This window comes from Anser cygnoides, chromosome 6 (assembly GCF_040182565.1).
Source record: "Anser cygnoides isolate HZ-2024a breed goose chromosome 6, Taihu_goose_T2T_genome, whole genome shotgun sequence".
NCBI lineage: Eukaryota > Metazoa > Chordata > Aves > Anseriformes > Anatidae > Anser > Anser cygnoides.
Window position 1 is genome coordinate 36357360 of NC_089878.1, and position 14467 is coordinate 36371826.

The window sequence follows — 14467 nt, forward strand, 5'->3', positions numbered from 1 at the left end:
TCAACAGGAAAATAGCTATATTGCTGAAATGATTCCGCTTAGGCTCTATTATTTGCGGTGGCGCTTGACAGTTATGGAGTTGGAATTCAATTTCTTTCATCTAAAGCAGGTGTGCCTTAAAAAAATCACTCTGCCACTTCTGCATAACGCATGGAGATTGTTGGCTTCTTGCCTGAAAACGTTTCAGTGCACTTATCCCATTTTCATACAGCAGAAGTTGTCCATGAATATCATCTTGGTTTAAATACATGAGTGAATTTTCTTTATCCCAAAACAAGATAATAGATGATATGAAAAGCTTTATTTTATGCTAGCACATAGATTTAAGAACCCATTTTGAAGGGCAGTTTTATAGAAAGCTGTATTAGAAAGCACATAAAAATGTTGATACTAATTTATTATTCAGGGCAAGAAGAAAGGTGCTCCTTAATCTTGATATATCTGTATTTGATATGACAAGTTATCCTTGATATTAGCATCATGTATCCAAATGTTACTTCCCTCTTTGACTCTAAAATACCTTACCTTAGTTTTTGATAGTGATTTATCCAGGAAGCAGTTGTTTATTTGTGTATAGTACATGGCACATTTATTTTATATGAAAAGAGAGGGTACTTCTACAAGTGCCTGCTGGGGTTTAGACAGGTTTAGTTAGAGTAAAGATTTATTTTACTGGAAAAAACTGTGTGTAATATCTGGAAGGGTAATAAATATTTTTGAGGTCAAATAAAAATGTGTGGGTGCATGCCTGTCTCATATTACACATTTCCATATGTCTGTATACATAATTATACTAAAGTACATATTTGTACTTTAGATATCTATATATTTGTGTGTGTAAATGTATATGCATATACATATGTATGTGTATATATATATATATATAAAATAGGAAGTGTAATGAAGCATAAAATGCTGCAAAGGTCCCGTACTGCTTTCTTTTGGTAAAAACATGTAAAAAACATTGGAACATATATATATTACAAAACAGGACAGAGATTTCTAAGTATTCTTGTTACACAGACGTGTGCGATCACCCAAAAACCCCATTGTGAAGGAACATGTCAAATGAAGTCAAAACATATCAGAGAAGACTTTTTGGTTTCTTGTGGTCATGAAACTCCTAAAAGAGCTAGAGAAGAACACTGTAATTTCCAAATCAGTAATTCTCTTAAGTCCTGTTTAAACTTAAGATATAGCAAGCATCTTTTTATTTCAGAGAAACATCAGCAGAAGTCCAGAATGAACATTTTAGTAAGCTTGCTTTCAGCTTCTCTGAGGTTATGAGTGTGTTGAATTATTTGCACACACTACAGATTTTCATTTTACTGGACACCACACCATATTTCTTTAAAACCTTTAAAGACCATTTACAGGCCTTTGTCATCAGTACGATGGAGCATACATGGAGATCTCCAGAATAGCAAGAACCCAAACCTAAGGCTCTTGGGTTCTTCCAAGTCTATTTAACTGCAGTGGTCTTGGATGCTGCCCTTCCAGTTTCAGGGTGAATACAATGAGCATACACAGACAAGTATATGTGTTGAAGTTATTCAGTAATTTGATGAGGAAGTAATCGTGTACTCTTCCATTCCTTTGTAATAAGCAAGCAAATAGTCTATCATGCACAATGTGTAGCTCCATACTGCTTTTATATGACTTTCCCTTTTTTATCTCATATTATTTCCATTTATTTGTCAAATTTAAGAACACACAAGCCATTTTTCCCTAAAACTCTGTAGATGAGTAGCATGTATATTCACAGATGCTGAACGCAGCTCGTATAACTTGAGCACCATGATTTGTGATTTGCCATCTCTCGATGTATACATGAACAAAGTAATAGTGATGTTGAAGTCAGTAACTGCACCAAATGTTGCATGACATGAGAAATTGTTTATTTGAAAAATTCTTGCGTTTTCAGGCTGTTCTGAAATCAATAGTATGTTTAATATTTGGAAGTAAGTCACTGGATTCATTCGTAGGGAATGCATGACCTGTTGCTGTTCAATTCACTGGTAAATTCCAGTGTTAAAAATGTCTGCTATAAGGTTTGCCTTTTTAATTATTATTTTCTGACAGGAGCTAGAGTTCTTAGTACCTTTATGCCTTAGAATAAACATTCGACAGAAAGACAAGTCTAGTGCATTAATTTTTAAACTGTTTTTGGGAAAATACAGCATCACGATAGCTCATAGTGTAATATTAGGTACCATTTATATCTGACCAGATAACATTGTTTAGCTTAAATTAATTTTGTTGGCTTAATTAATGCTGTTATTTTAACCCATTTAGAAAGAAAAGAATGACAACAAGGAAAACACGATGGTATCAGATAAGACAGCAGTTACAATATACCTTTCATCTTTCTAGAAAGCTCCCTATTGTGCAAATGATGCAGTGACTATCTTAGTTGCTTTTGGGACCCATGTCAAAGTTTTTGGTAGCTGTGGTTCCACTAGAGAAGAGGCCTGTTTAGTCTGGATTTTTACTGGGTCATCCCTTCCAGCCATGAACAAATGGGCTGTAATGACTCTTTTGAAAGTAAAAGTCAGCAGGAGCATTTGTCTTCATGTCTGCCATGAAACTTGCTAAATTATCTGAATCTCTCAAGGAGTCAATACAAATTAAAAATACGCAAAAGGTTTCTAAGAGAGTGATTGCTATTCTAGCAAGTTCATTAGCCTTCTGAGGAATGCTTTTGGCAGGCTTTGTTTAGCACAACTCCAAAACAAAGTAAACCAAAAATGTCAGAAAATGAATTGCAAATCACTTGGCAATATAGATGTGAGAACTAGGAGGTAGATGATGAATAATTTGGGAAAATGTATATTGTTCCTCCAGGAATTTTAACTGCACGAAAGGGAACTATACCAAAGATTACAGCAGAGAAAGGGGAATAACTTTATTAAACAAATATGGGCAGCCCAGCTTTTCCAAATGCACTGGCAAAACCAGACTCCAGACGCTGTTTAGTTTGTAGAAAAAAGGAGTTCTGCAGCGAAGCTTTTTATTTCCAGCTCCCTGTATCTATCTTCTTAGTGTGTTCAGCCTATACTCTGAAAAATATATTGCTAAAATGAATCTTTCACTCTAATTTTGTGAGACTAAGTTAAGACCAGAAATGAAGTTCAAAGGAGGAAATCACTCTTCTGAACTGGAAAAAGGGTAATTACATTGCATCTCCTTCCCCAGGAAAGGGAGGCTGACAAGACTGAGTTAGCTGCAGGTGAAGTCACCTAGAGCATCGCTTGTCAGCTGCTACTGGGGGAAGGGAAGAGGCTGCCCAGCTCCAATTTAATCCACTTTTTTTGACAAATTTTGCAGGCCACTGCTACTGTATTTTTCCCACTATTTGAAGATTCATTACAGAAGCAGAGCAAAGCAAGAGTTTTAACTCCCATAGCAAAACATGGTGGTAAATCTAAGAGGAGAGGATTGCAGATGACACAGGCAAGGCTAACGTGTTCAGTGCCTTTTCTGCAGTCTTCAAAGAAAGGTTAAATGTGACAAAAGGCTTAACGTGATCAGAATTAGCAAGGGAATAGGAATTCAAGGAAGAGTATGGAAGGAAGTGAATATTTAGATTCAGGAAAGTCAGATTTAGGGCCTGTTTACAAGGTTAAATGACTGGGCAATAAACTGGGATTTAAATTTATAGTATTCCAGCTACTGTGCATTAACTCACCATATGGAAACTCTTAGCGTGTAAGAGGAGTTTTACATGAAACAGCTTATCCAGGTCAGTGGAGCCTCATAGGGTTCACCCCAGTGTACTTAAAGATGTGGTTTTTGAACCAGCAGTGATTAGCTCTATGTAGTCCTGAAGGACAGAAATAGTCCCAATAAACGTAATATATATCTTTAGATGAGAAAAACAGGAGAAGCAAGAGAATGACAGCCAAAGATTCAAACTAAGTTGGCATCTGGAAAGTCACTAAGACAAATTAATAAATAATCAGCTTATAAGCCCCTTAAGCAAAATATGGTTATCAGCCACTCTAGCCACTATAAGCAGATACATTTTTATTTTGTGGTGGCTTCTGAGTTGGTGCAGATAATCACGCCAATAAGTCAGGGTCAGATGAACAAAGTAAGGGGGTAGGCCTGTCTGAGAAGCATTATCAAAAATAATTTTATCAATAGTTTGTTGTCAATGTGGGTACATATAAACCCTGATTTTTCTACTATTCACTACTTTAATTAATGTCTTAGGCAATGAGATGCCACATTTGTGAAAAATATCACATTTGGAGACAGTGCAAGCAGGCTTAGAATGAAAATTTTTTTGATATATGGGTGAAACAGTTGGAAATGCATAAGACAGAATTAAGTAAAGACAATAAAGACGGTGCTTACAAAGGAAAAGTCAACCACACAGATGCCAAATGGGAAACAAGTGATAAGGTATCAACAGCGTGGAACAGCTGAGCTAGTTGCAGTGCTGTAGCAGAAAAAGGTAAATCTCCTGCTGTAAAAGTATTAACGAGATTCTCGGAGCCCCACGGGGAGGCAGTTACTGGGTGCTTGGCAGTGCTGGGACCCAGCCACAGTGCTTCAGAAAGGGTGGGGAGAAACATGCGAGAGCTTAGACAGGAGCAACAGAGAAATGAGTTTGATGCTTGGTTGGTTGAGTTTAGGAAAATGAGAGAAAATTAGGCAGGGAAGATTTCAGTTTCTTCAAATCTGTAAATGTTGTTACTAAAAGAACTGTGATGACTTTTCTCCATATCCACCAAGGTTACCCCAAGGAGTATCAGTTTTACTTGTAACAGAGTGGGTTGATGTCCAGTGTTAGGAAAAACAACAATGTGGTCTAATAATGTAGTTAAATACTTCAACAAATTACTTAGATAAATTATGAAATTTCCACAGTTGACAGGTTTGGAGAAGAAATTGATTAAAGCCTGATCAAATTGTTCACTTATACCCGATCCAGTCCAATAAATTAACTCTTGGAAGGCCTATCATCCCAACATCTCTACAGTAATATGTGTAAAAAACCCTTGTGTTCACAATCTACTATAATCCATGCTAGTAAATAAGCTTCTGTATTTTAATCTCTTGTAATTTTGACTTTTTTGGAGGTGTAGCTTATTTGGTTGCATATAGCCATGTAATTTAAACTAGATGCCATTAAATCCACCAGTTTTATTACTAACTTTGATTCTAGCTCTAAGCAATGCTTGCAGACTGAAGGAAACCTGTTAATTCTTTTTTATTTAGAATGGTTTCTTCCTCACATCAAAGCAATGCATGTTCACATCAGTGCAACCAATCAGTATTTCTGCAGGATAAGCCATGAAACTGAAAGAGTGCTTCAAACAGTCCTAAAAAAATGTGAGATGAATCATTGCTAGTGAGACCCATGTGTTTACATGTTTCATTGATGGCTTGGCATTTTGGGCTTACATAATATGCAAAGTCTTTTCCCACCTTCTTTTTCTTTCAGGACTGATTTACTGTGTAATAGTTTATTCATGTGTAAAAGGAAGCCTGGTATTTGATTTAATATTTTCTGTGAAGTGCAACAGAGTTCCACTTCATTTGTGAACTGACAAATATCATACTTCACACATTCACACCTAGAATAGTGCTCTAAAACAATCCTGCTAATCCTTGTCTGGTTTATCAAAAAGGGCAACTCTTGACCTCCCAAGAAAATGTCCCTTGGATATAAACACCTGCAGACAACAGCTCCAGTTTATCTTGGAGTTATTCTTGCATCCTTATTCCTGTATCAATTCTTCCTCTGTTAATTATTTGATAAAAAGCACACCATCTTTTCATATTCTACAGCCAACCTGTTTGATAGATTTTATACATATATATAGAAAATTGAAACGCTTACTCATCTTATCTACATCAGCTGCATTTCACTATTGATATAGGAGCTGTAATTTAGTGTGGAGATGTACTTGTTAAGAAAATCCATATAGAACTTTAATTATGATATTAAAATCTAATTATCATTAGCAGAATAAAGTGACTATCTGAATAGATTTTCATGCTATCTCTAATGCATAATGTAATTGAAATGAAAATATGTTGATTTTTTTTCCCCTGGCCTTTGTGTACAGGTAAATGAGAGGCCAACCTGCCCTTTTGAAAGCTGGGGACTGGGAAAATCGGGCCACTGGAGTGGGGTAGGGTTTCAGTTGCAGGAAATGACTGTGGCCTAGAAATGTGGCCCCTGACAGTGGCAATCATATGAAATGTTTTGGATGTTTGTGACTGTGGAAGGGAGAAGATTCTCTGAGAAAAAGGTCATGCAGGTTATGAAAAAAAGTGGCACTCACTCAAGCGTCTGTCATTCCCGTTGAAAGGGTGCAGGGATTTAGTCCCCGTGGCTCTGTTTGAGCATGTTTGAGCACCCGTTTGGTGGTGGAGCAGCAGGCAACAAAAGAGGCTGGGAGAGCTCACGTGGAAAAGAGCCTCTAAGGAAGTTACTTGGAGGAGAGAGGCAGATCCAGCCCTAGCCAGGAGAATTGTTTACTGTGCAGATGCTTAGTGGCTTTGGACAGAAGAGCTGTATTAAGGATGACCCTCACTATCAAAGTAGACACAGCTTTTGTATGTTTATGTCTGAAGTATTAAACTATTACATGCAGAACTTGTATATGGGGTTAGTTCGGCAGCTTAGTGGTCATTAAACTTCCTTTAAACTCCTTTATAACCTTATTTACGTATTTCATAAGGTTATCAAGAACTTTTCCTGTAAACTATTTCAGTTACATTCAGCTATTTTTGTCCTCCTTACTATAAGAATCCAATGGTTTTGGCTGATACCTTACCTTCTTTTCACATGCTGAGCCAGTGTAGCCACTTCTGCAAGCGCAGACATTTGGTCTTATGCATCTGCTTCCAAACAGACATTTTTGCTCACAAATTGCTACAAGTGAAAGAAAAAATTGTTTAGAAATACACTTACTCTAAATGTTGTAATCAGAAAGGGAATACTCACATGCTTTAAAAACTGATATGACAACGATATGACAAAATATATCATGGTTCTGTAGTTTTCATATGACGGAGAAAAGGACAAATAATATGTAGGCATTAAAAATGTTTGCCACAGGATTTTTCATGCTTATGTTTCTGTTACATTTACAGTTATCTTTCTTTATCTCTTCTCCACAATGATGGGGAAAGAGAAGAGTGCCAAAGTAATTACCTTAGCTCAGCAGGAAATGGATCAGAGCAAGCCCTGATCTGGAAAGCCAAGATACTTTCTGGGCATTGATGGTTGGGTCAAATTCGTGTCAAAATTGATTTGCTTTTGTTCCAATTGAAATTAAATAACAGCTGTTAAGAGATCCTTTCTTGTCTTGAGATGCAAAGATACGTTAAATATTTACTCCCCAAAGTGATATTATTACAAGAAATAAAAGGGAGAATGTTGTGAGTTGCATACTTTACATCTCTGGAAACAAGGGCATGTAATTTCATGGTCTCAAAGAATCAATAAAGGAATCAGAATAAAAGTTTTTAATCTTATCTAGAGTACTTATAGAGTACATTTATTTGATGTAAATCATTTATCCATTTAAAGATATTCTGTTAATAAAAGAATCAGTTTTTTTTTTTTTAAGGAGATAAAAAGATAATCAGTTGAATTACTCAAATTTCAGCCATTTTTTCATGCTCAGTTTAAGCAGTTTATGTTCTTATGACATTGTTTTGGCATAGAGGAAAGACAACAGCCAATTCATAGGGCACCAATTCAAGCAGAACACACATCCCATAGTATTTTAATTAGATCTCATGAGTTAAGACTTCTATAAATATTGCCAAATAAATATCAACAAGTGGATTATTATATTTTTTTTGTCAGAGAGAGCCATATAGGAAAGCAGCTAGCCATGCACCATTAAGATCTGAATATAAAGTATATGCCATTACATGTCAATAAAGCATAAGACATAAAGTATGTTTACATTCCAATACCATCTCCTTCACTACTGAGCCAAGTATTTGTTCAGATCTGAAAAAGTTTCATGTATCCCTACAAAGGGCTTTTCACAGAAAATCAACTTCAACAAATTGTGGGGATAAAGGAACAAATTCCAGGATTTGTTGGTCTTAGGATCTGATTTTGACACAGATTTAAGCTCATGCAAATTCTTTAAGTGAGGGTTCGTGCTTCGGTCAAAACTGCTGACCCGTACCATGTCCAGAAGAGGAACATGCTGGGGACCTGCAGGTGATCCTTTTCAAAAGCCAGCTGTGCCAGGTGGTTTTCTGCTGTAGGACTCAAGTGACCTACAGCTAGAAGCTTGCCTTCCTACTGTAAGAGCTAGTTGAAATACGTCTGCTATTTTAGAATCATAAAACCAAAAAGTGGTTTGAGTTGGAAGGGACCTTAAAGATCAGATAGTTTTGGAAAGCTAGCTTTGAAAAGCTATCTATTTTGAAAAGCTAAAAAGTGTCGTTTTTGTTGAAACAAGAAGCAAACTTGGTTTTGTTGTTTGCAACTGGTTTATCTGTTGTAAAACAATCCTCTAGACCCACAATGGGCACCTCCAAACCTCTGAATTACTCGTTCTGAGTGGGAGAAGCCCAAGTTTGAATCCCAGCTGTGGATGGGGCAGAGGAGGAATGAAATCACACTGGAGCTAGGACAGTGTGCTGATCACCTTCCAACTGCTTCCTCAGCTTCTCCGTAAACTTTGAAAGAATTCAGATTTATAACTGGAAAAATCTAAAAGTTTCATTCATGGGAAAAATAAAAAAGAGAAAATAAAACAACAAAACACTTTCCACCTTCTGCTAGTGTGTGCATTGACAGCAGAAGGGGCTCCTTTTGCCCACAGCAGTTTTGTTCCGCTGTATAGTAAGCCTTTGTCCTAGAAGAGAGAGAACTGTGTATGATATTAGTACATATAATTTGATATGAACTTAGGCACAGGTAAAATGGAAATTGATTCTGCTTTTTTCTTGATACGGGATAAAATAAAGTCAGGTAAGGAAAAGAGAGGTAGACTCTTCTGGAGATCCCTAACTCTGCTAGGGGTGTTCTGGTCTGCACTGGCAGAAGAACAGATGTTAGATAAGGTACCAGCCTTTTTTTTCCAGCTGTAGTTACTTTGAGTCTCAGATGATGTAAACAAAGAAAAAAAAAAAAAAAGGAAAAGATTCCCTCCTTTATCCTTTGCTACCTGCCTGTCTTTCCTTCTCCACCCACTGCTTCCTGCTGTAGTGCTCAGAAAAACAAGAGCTCAGTTAGGAGAAAAGTTAAAAACATTTTGGAAGAAAATTGGAATTGAAATCACAGAGGATAATAACATAGCTGAAGTTCAAATGAATATTTCATAAATGTATTTACAAGGGATGCTAAGCCTCTAAACACTGAAAATGATACAGGCTATGTGTGCATTATCCTGTACAGATTCAGCAAAGAAAGTCATTTAATAAGCTAAGCTTATGACAAAATTATAATCAATAAATGCCCATTACAGAAAGAGATTTATCCCTGGATGTTAAAAGAACAGAACTATAATTTGCATGCAAATGGCAATCGTTTTTACGATTTTTCTTTTTTTAAGGATTGAAAGGGTTACACAGGAAAGCTAGAAGCAAGCCTGTCTGACATGTTGTTCAAGACAGAGAGAGAGAGAAGGAGCAAGAATGTTGAGGAAATTATAAGGCTGTAAGCTTGACACTTATAACATGCAAATAAAGAGAAGATATTCTGAAGGGCAAATGAGAAGGCAGTATGGGTTCAATAATATTAGAACAGAAGATAGCAGCATGAATTTTAATGACGAAGATCCTTCACAACTATAACCTTCTTATACTTTATAATTAATTATTAGAGTTATACCTTGATCCTGCACTCTGATCCTTAAACAACTGCCTCATATCTCTGGCCAGAAGCCTTATGACTTTGCTGGGTTGTGTTTTGGCTAAATCTACCAGGGTAGTCAGATTGTACCATCAGGTCTTCACTGCTTTGGTCTAATATTTCTTTTTGAGCTCAAGAAAAAGGGAGATGTGAGCTAACAGTGAAGGACGCAGGGGAAACCCACGGGCATGGAGCTTTGGAATGGGTGTCTGAGCCAAGAAGGGAAGGCGATAATTTTTTGGGAAAACACAGCGATCCTGTGGTACTGTTCCTGTGTTTTCCAAGAGGGAATTTTTAGAACATTTGTGCTGCTGTTATGAAAGCTAAAGAGGGAGTCGAACAGAAAAAATCTTCTAATGGAGGGAGCCTAATCTATGGAGCTGCTACTTTCTCTTGGTAAGGCACGTTGAATATTTCAAATGACATTTTTTAACCTGTCTTCCTGAAAGGTAATTTCCTTACATTTGCAATGCTGTCTGAAACTTGACCATTATTCCTTGTTCTATGACCACCTATGGCCATAAAGTCATAGGTATTTATCAAGGATAATGTGTGTATTCCACCGTACACCGTATTTGTTGGGACAAATGACCTATTTTATTGATTCTCTTTCAGAAGCTATTCTGTGCAGTTACAGATGAGTGGGGAAGAAAACTATTCTCTCGACTGACCTCTTTATTTACAGTCTGATAAAAGAGAACTATTGCATTTTATCCAATACTGCTGAAACAATGTCTCCTGAAAGTCTCTTAACCTACTCCTATTCTTGCCAAATTCTGCAGTGCAGCGGTAGCCAGAGACTGGTAAAACTGTAAGAAAAACAGCCTGCACAGACATCTCTGCAATGTCACTGTGAGTTTGACTGATCATAACATTGAGAAATTTGTAATTCACCGCATTAAATGGAAATGCAATTTCATTGCGCATCATTGCAAAAGAGGCAAAGTTTTTGCTTGCATGACTGCTCCTCCAAAATGCAATCTTGGAGGATTTTCCAAGACCTGTTCCAAATTAGATACAAGCTCCACAACTTGTGTTGCTACATCTGACCACAGAGTTCAGTCTTGCTCTCTGAAGCATTTTCAAAATACTTAAGAGATAAAATTTTTCTGACTTGGACAGTGGCAATCTTCATTGCAACAGAACTGAAAAAAAAGATGAATTGTCAGTATTTGTCCATTGTCTCTTTTGCTGGCCTAATGGCCTGCTCTGGCTAGCTATCTCGGTACAGAGGACTGAAACACATTTTTTTTTTTCCTGAGAAATGTCTAGAAAATAGTAACAGGAGTTCCTATAGATCCTTTGGTTTGGTCACCCTACCAGATATGTGATAGGAAGTTAGTGAGGAAAAACGGTGTTCAGTGTGGGGATGCAACCTGCATCTACATTTCCACCTCTGCCATCTTGATAAGGACAGTTGCACAAAAAGATGGGCTGAAAACAAAGAATGAAGCTGCTGTTATCTACCTTCCTCCTACCTGAACAAGTCCCAGAATCACAAACCAGCCCAAATTGCTTCTGAAAAAGGGTGGCACTGCGAGGACTCATTGAGTTCAGACAGATAAATAATTTTTTTTTTTTTTTTTGTGCGGAGTTCTGGATTTCGGTGCATGGCCTCCCATGTCAAAGTACAAAACCAGACCTGCTTTCAGGGGTTACACTTTCATGCAAAACTTTATATGTAACATCTGTGAGGATGAAGACTTTCTGGTTATCCTGCTTCCTCCCTGCCTCATTGTGAATACCCTGGAGCAACATTATAAGACCTAGCCATCTGCTCTCCGACAATAGTCTTCTCTCTTCCTGTTTAAAAAATAGTGAAATTCCAACCACTTGGTGATTATTTGGGTTTGCTGTGAGACCTAGGAGTTTCGGGCAGCTCCTTTTGGACAGAAAGCTGATTTAATTGCCCACTCCAGTGGAAACATGGGAAGAAATAGTAAAAGCAGAGTGCCTATCAACTGAACAGATTTGAAGGAAAGTTTCAAAGGAGCTGATTAAATAGATAAAAAAAATGCTCAGGCTTGTGTGTCTTCATAGTATAGCAGAAATTGGTAATGATAGTAAGTCTTACTTGCCTTGCACAGGAGCAAGCACAATTTGCTTATTTATTTAATAAACTCAACCAGGAATATGTTATCAGCTAATAAATAACTTTAAACATTACAATGTTTGAACTAGAAGACAGCTGGCACAAAGAAACAATTACACAACCATTGGGATTTAACTGACAAAAGATTTCCATAAGTAATTATGCTTTGTGAGTGTGAGAGGAAAGGAAGATTACCCTTTAAAGGGGATAATGCCTTGATATTTTCTTCATGCCCTTTTACCGTAAAGCTAATAACGTGCACACACTGAAGTGACCCCGTATAATGGCCAATAATGGGGCTCTTCCTGTTCCAGCTTTTTCAGTACCTGCACATGCAAAACCACCTCAGTGGTCACATTGAATGTGTAGGGTTTGCAGGATCAGGCTCCTAGGTTAACAGGTACCTGGTGTCCTCCTGTGCCTAATGCCATCTGGATATGCTGAACAGGACACTCCATTTCCTTTTGTCCCTGACCCCTCTTTTTTATTTAGTCTTTCAAATCATTGAGTTTAAAACCTATTAATTTTGTCTGACAAATCAAGCTCAGCATCTGCGTAAGTAAAGGTTGTCAGCTCTCTTCCTCACACGGATGTTGAGTCCAGAAATGTCTTCGAAAATAATAATTTCACTGACAGCATGCGACAGTTCTGACAAACAAGAGGCAGAATTTAGGTGCTAATCATTTTATGGTTGACTTTTACATGTAGTGTAAACACAGTAGATGAGTTAATGTGCAAAGATCTCTGGTGCAACATGTGTGGCTACAAGACTGTCATAATTAGAGCAGCACTTACGGGTCTGGCACAGCATTCCTACCCATCCTTCAGAGCACTCACAGATGTTTGGACCTATACATTCGCCACCGTTCAGGCATTTCTGCAGGCAAACAGCTGAACAGATTGACATGAAACAAGTGAGAAGATGTAAACAACATATTCAGACGTTCAAAATCTGCCTGAGAGAGTGACCTGCTTAGTTTCTTTTCAAATGGCTAATTTCCAAAGGAATAGATGTGCTCTATTCATCAGATAATTTGTGTTTAGGATTCTTTGATATTTGCTTCTTTCTTAAGATATCTTTGATGACCACCTACTGGTAGCTTGGCTATTTCTAATGTTCAGCTCACTGTCAGTTAAGAATACTCTCCATATGATATGTTCATATGGTATATTCCTATGTGTTATATGCGTATTATGTGTTCCACATTATAAATAAATAGGATTGCATAGTAGGGTTTCGTATGTTTAATATATATATTATTTATTCAGAATTTCCAAAAAAGTGAGAGACAGACTTCCTGCAGAATTTCTGAAGAAATTATTAATATTATAATTTCAAAACACTGGTTCTAAAATCATATATACTACCAGGACCCAAAGGGTAAAAATCCGATATTTTAATCTGGTTTGCATACAGTATATCATCTGGATTATAAATTTATTCAGTTTATCTGTCAACATCATGGTAATGAATAACCACATAAGGAAAAATACTCCTTGAAAATATTTTAGGGTGAGAGGTTTTCTTTTTTTTAATGATAGTTTTATGTAACAGTAGTCAGATATGGTAGAGTTACAGAGTGAGAACACATCTTTCTTGAAATTATGCACCAAAATGTATCTGGTGACCTTGAGAGTATATCAGTTTGGAAGGCTTTATAGCAGGCTTTAAATAGTTCTGTATTTTGAAATATATGGCATTTCTCTGTAAAGTATAACAAAATATGTGAAGCTGTTAAAACATAAAATCAATGCTTCAAGTTTAATACTATAAAAATGAATTTCCATAACAAGATGTGTAACAGACAGCTGCATGAAGCAGAACCAGGGTTCCCCTACACAGCTTTTTTCCTTTGCATGCATCAAATGTTTACAGCATTTTGTATTGCTTGTGCTTAAAATTGTGTTTCTTCAAACTGCTGAAGGAGCAAAATGAATTCTATGCACTGTATTGTTTTTTAATATTAAAAGAAGATTACAATTGGTGTTGACTGGCCTAAGTAATAAGCAATGATCTGTTTGATGGGCAGTAGAAATGCTTACGTTTATTACAGTGCTTTCCCCTCCAACCAGATGGGCAGTCACAGACATTTGGGCTTACACACTTCCCTCCGTTCACGCACATGGGATCACAGACACCTGCAGATACATATCAAATGAAGAACATGGCAGCTGGGAAAAAAAGGAAGATTTTACTAGAGACTTATTAACATCTTTTCATAAGGTTTGGTTGGTCATAATAAAAAAAGAAGAAAAGTAACTTGGATTTAAGAATCTAAAACTCAGAGGCTTGATATCTCCCATACATCCTTCTGGAATATGGTGAGCTTTGTGTAGAATGTCTTTTGGGGAAGCTCCAGTAAAAATCAGAAAAATGAGAGATGAGTTACTTACAAGGATTCTCAGATAAACAAGTAAGAACTTTTTTTTTGTGGCAGCTGTGGACAGACCAAATGCTACTTAAAGCTTTCCCTTCCTGATTGGAAAACGTATTCTCAGATGTACATTTAGATAAGAACGGGCTTAATGGG

The 14467-nt window shown here is 37.0% G+C and overlaps 1 protein-coding gene across 5 annotated transcripts in view; it reads right to left on the minus strand.

Moving 5' to 3' along the window:
- The window catches only part of LOC106041006 (von Willebrand factor D and EGF domain-containing protein-like), a 177936-nt gene that overhangs the window by 1878 nt on the left and 161591 nt on the right, over positions 1–14467 (minus strand). For 3 of the 5 annotated variants that reach the window (XM_066999142.1, XM_066999140.1, XM_013189239.3), the window contains 3 exons: positions 13980–14075; positions 12732–12827; positions 6795–6892 (listed from right to left, as the gene is read on the minus strand). In XM_066999142.1, coding sequence (XP_066855243.1) covers positions 6795–6892; positions 12732–12827; positions 13980–14075 — 290 coding nt within the window. Of the gene's footprint in view, positions 1–6794; positions 6893–12731; positions 12828–13979; positions 14109–14467 lie in introns of those variants that run through there. The other 2 variants (XM_066999141.1, XM_066999143.1) reach the window with 2 other exon arrangements.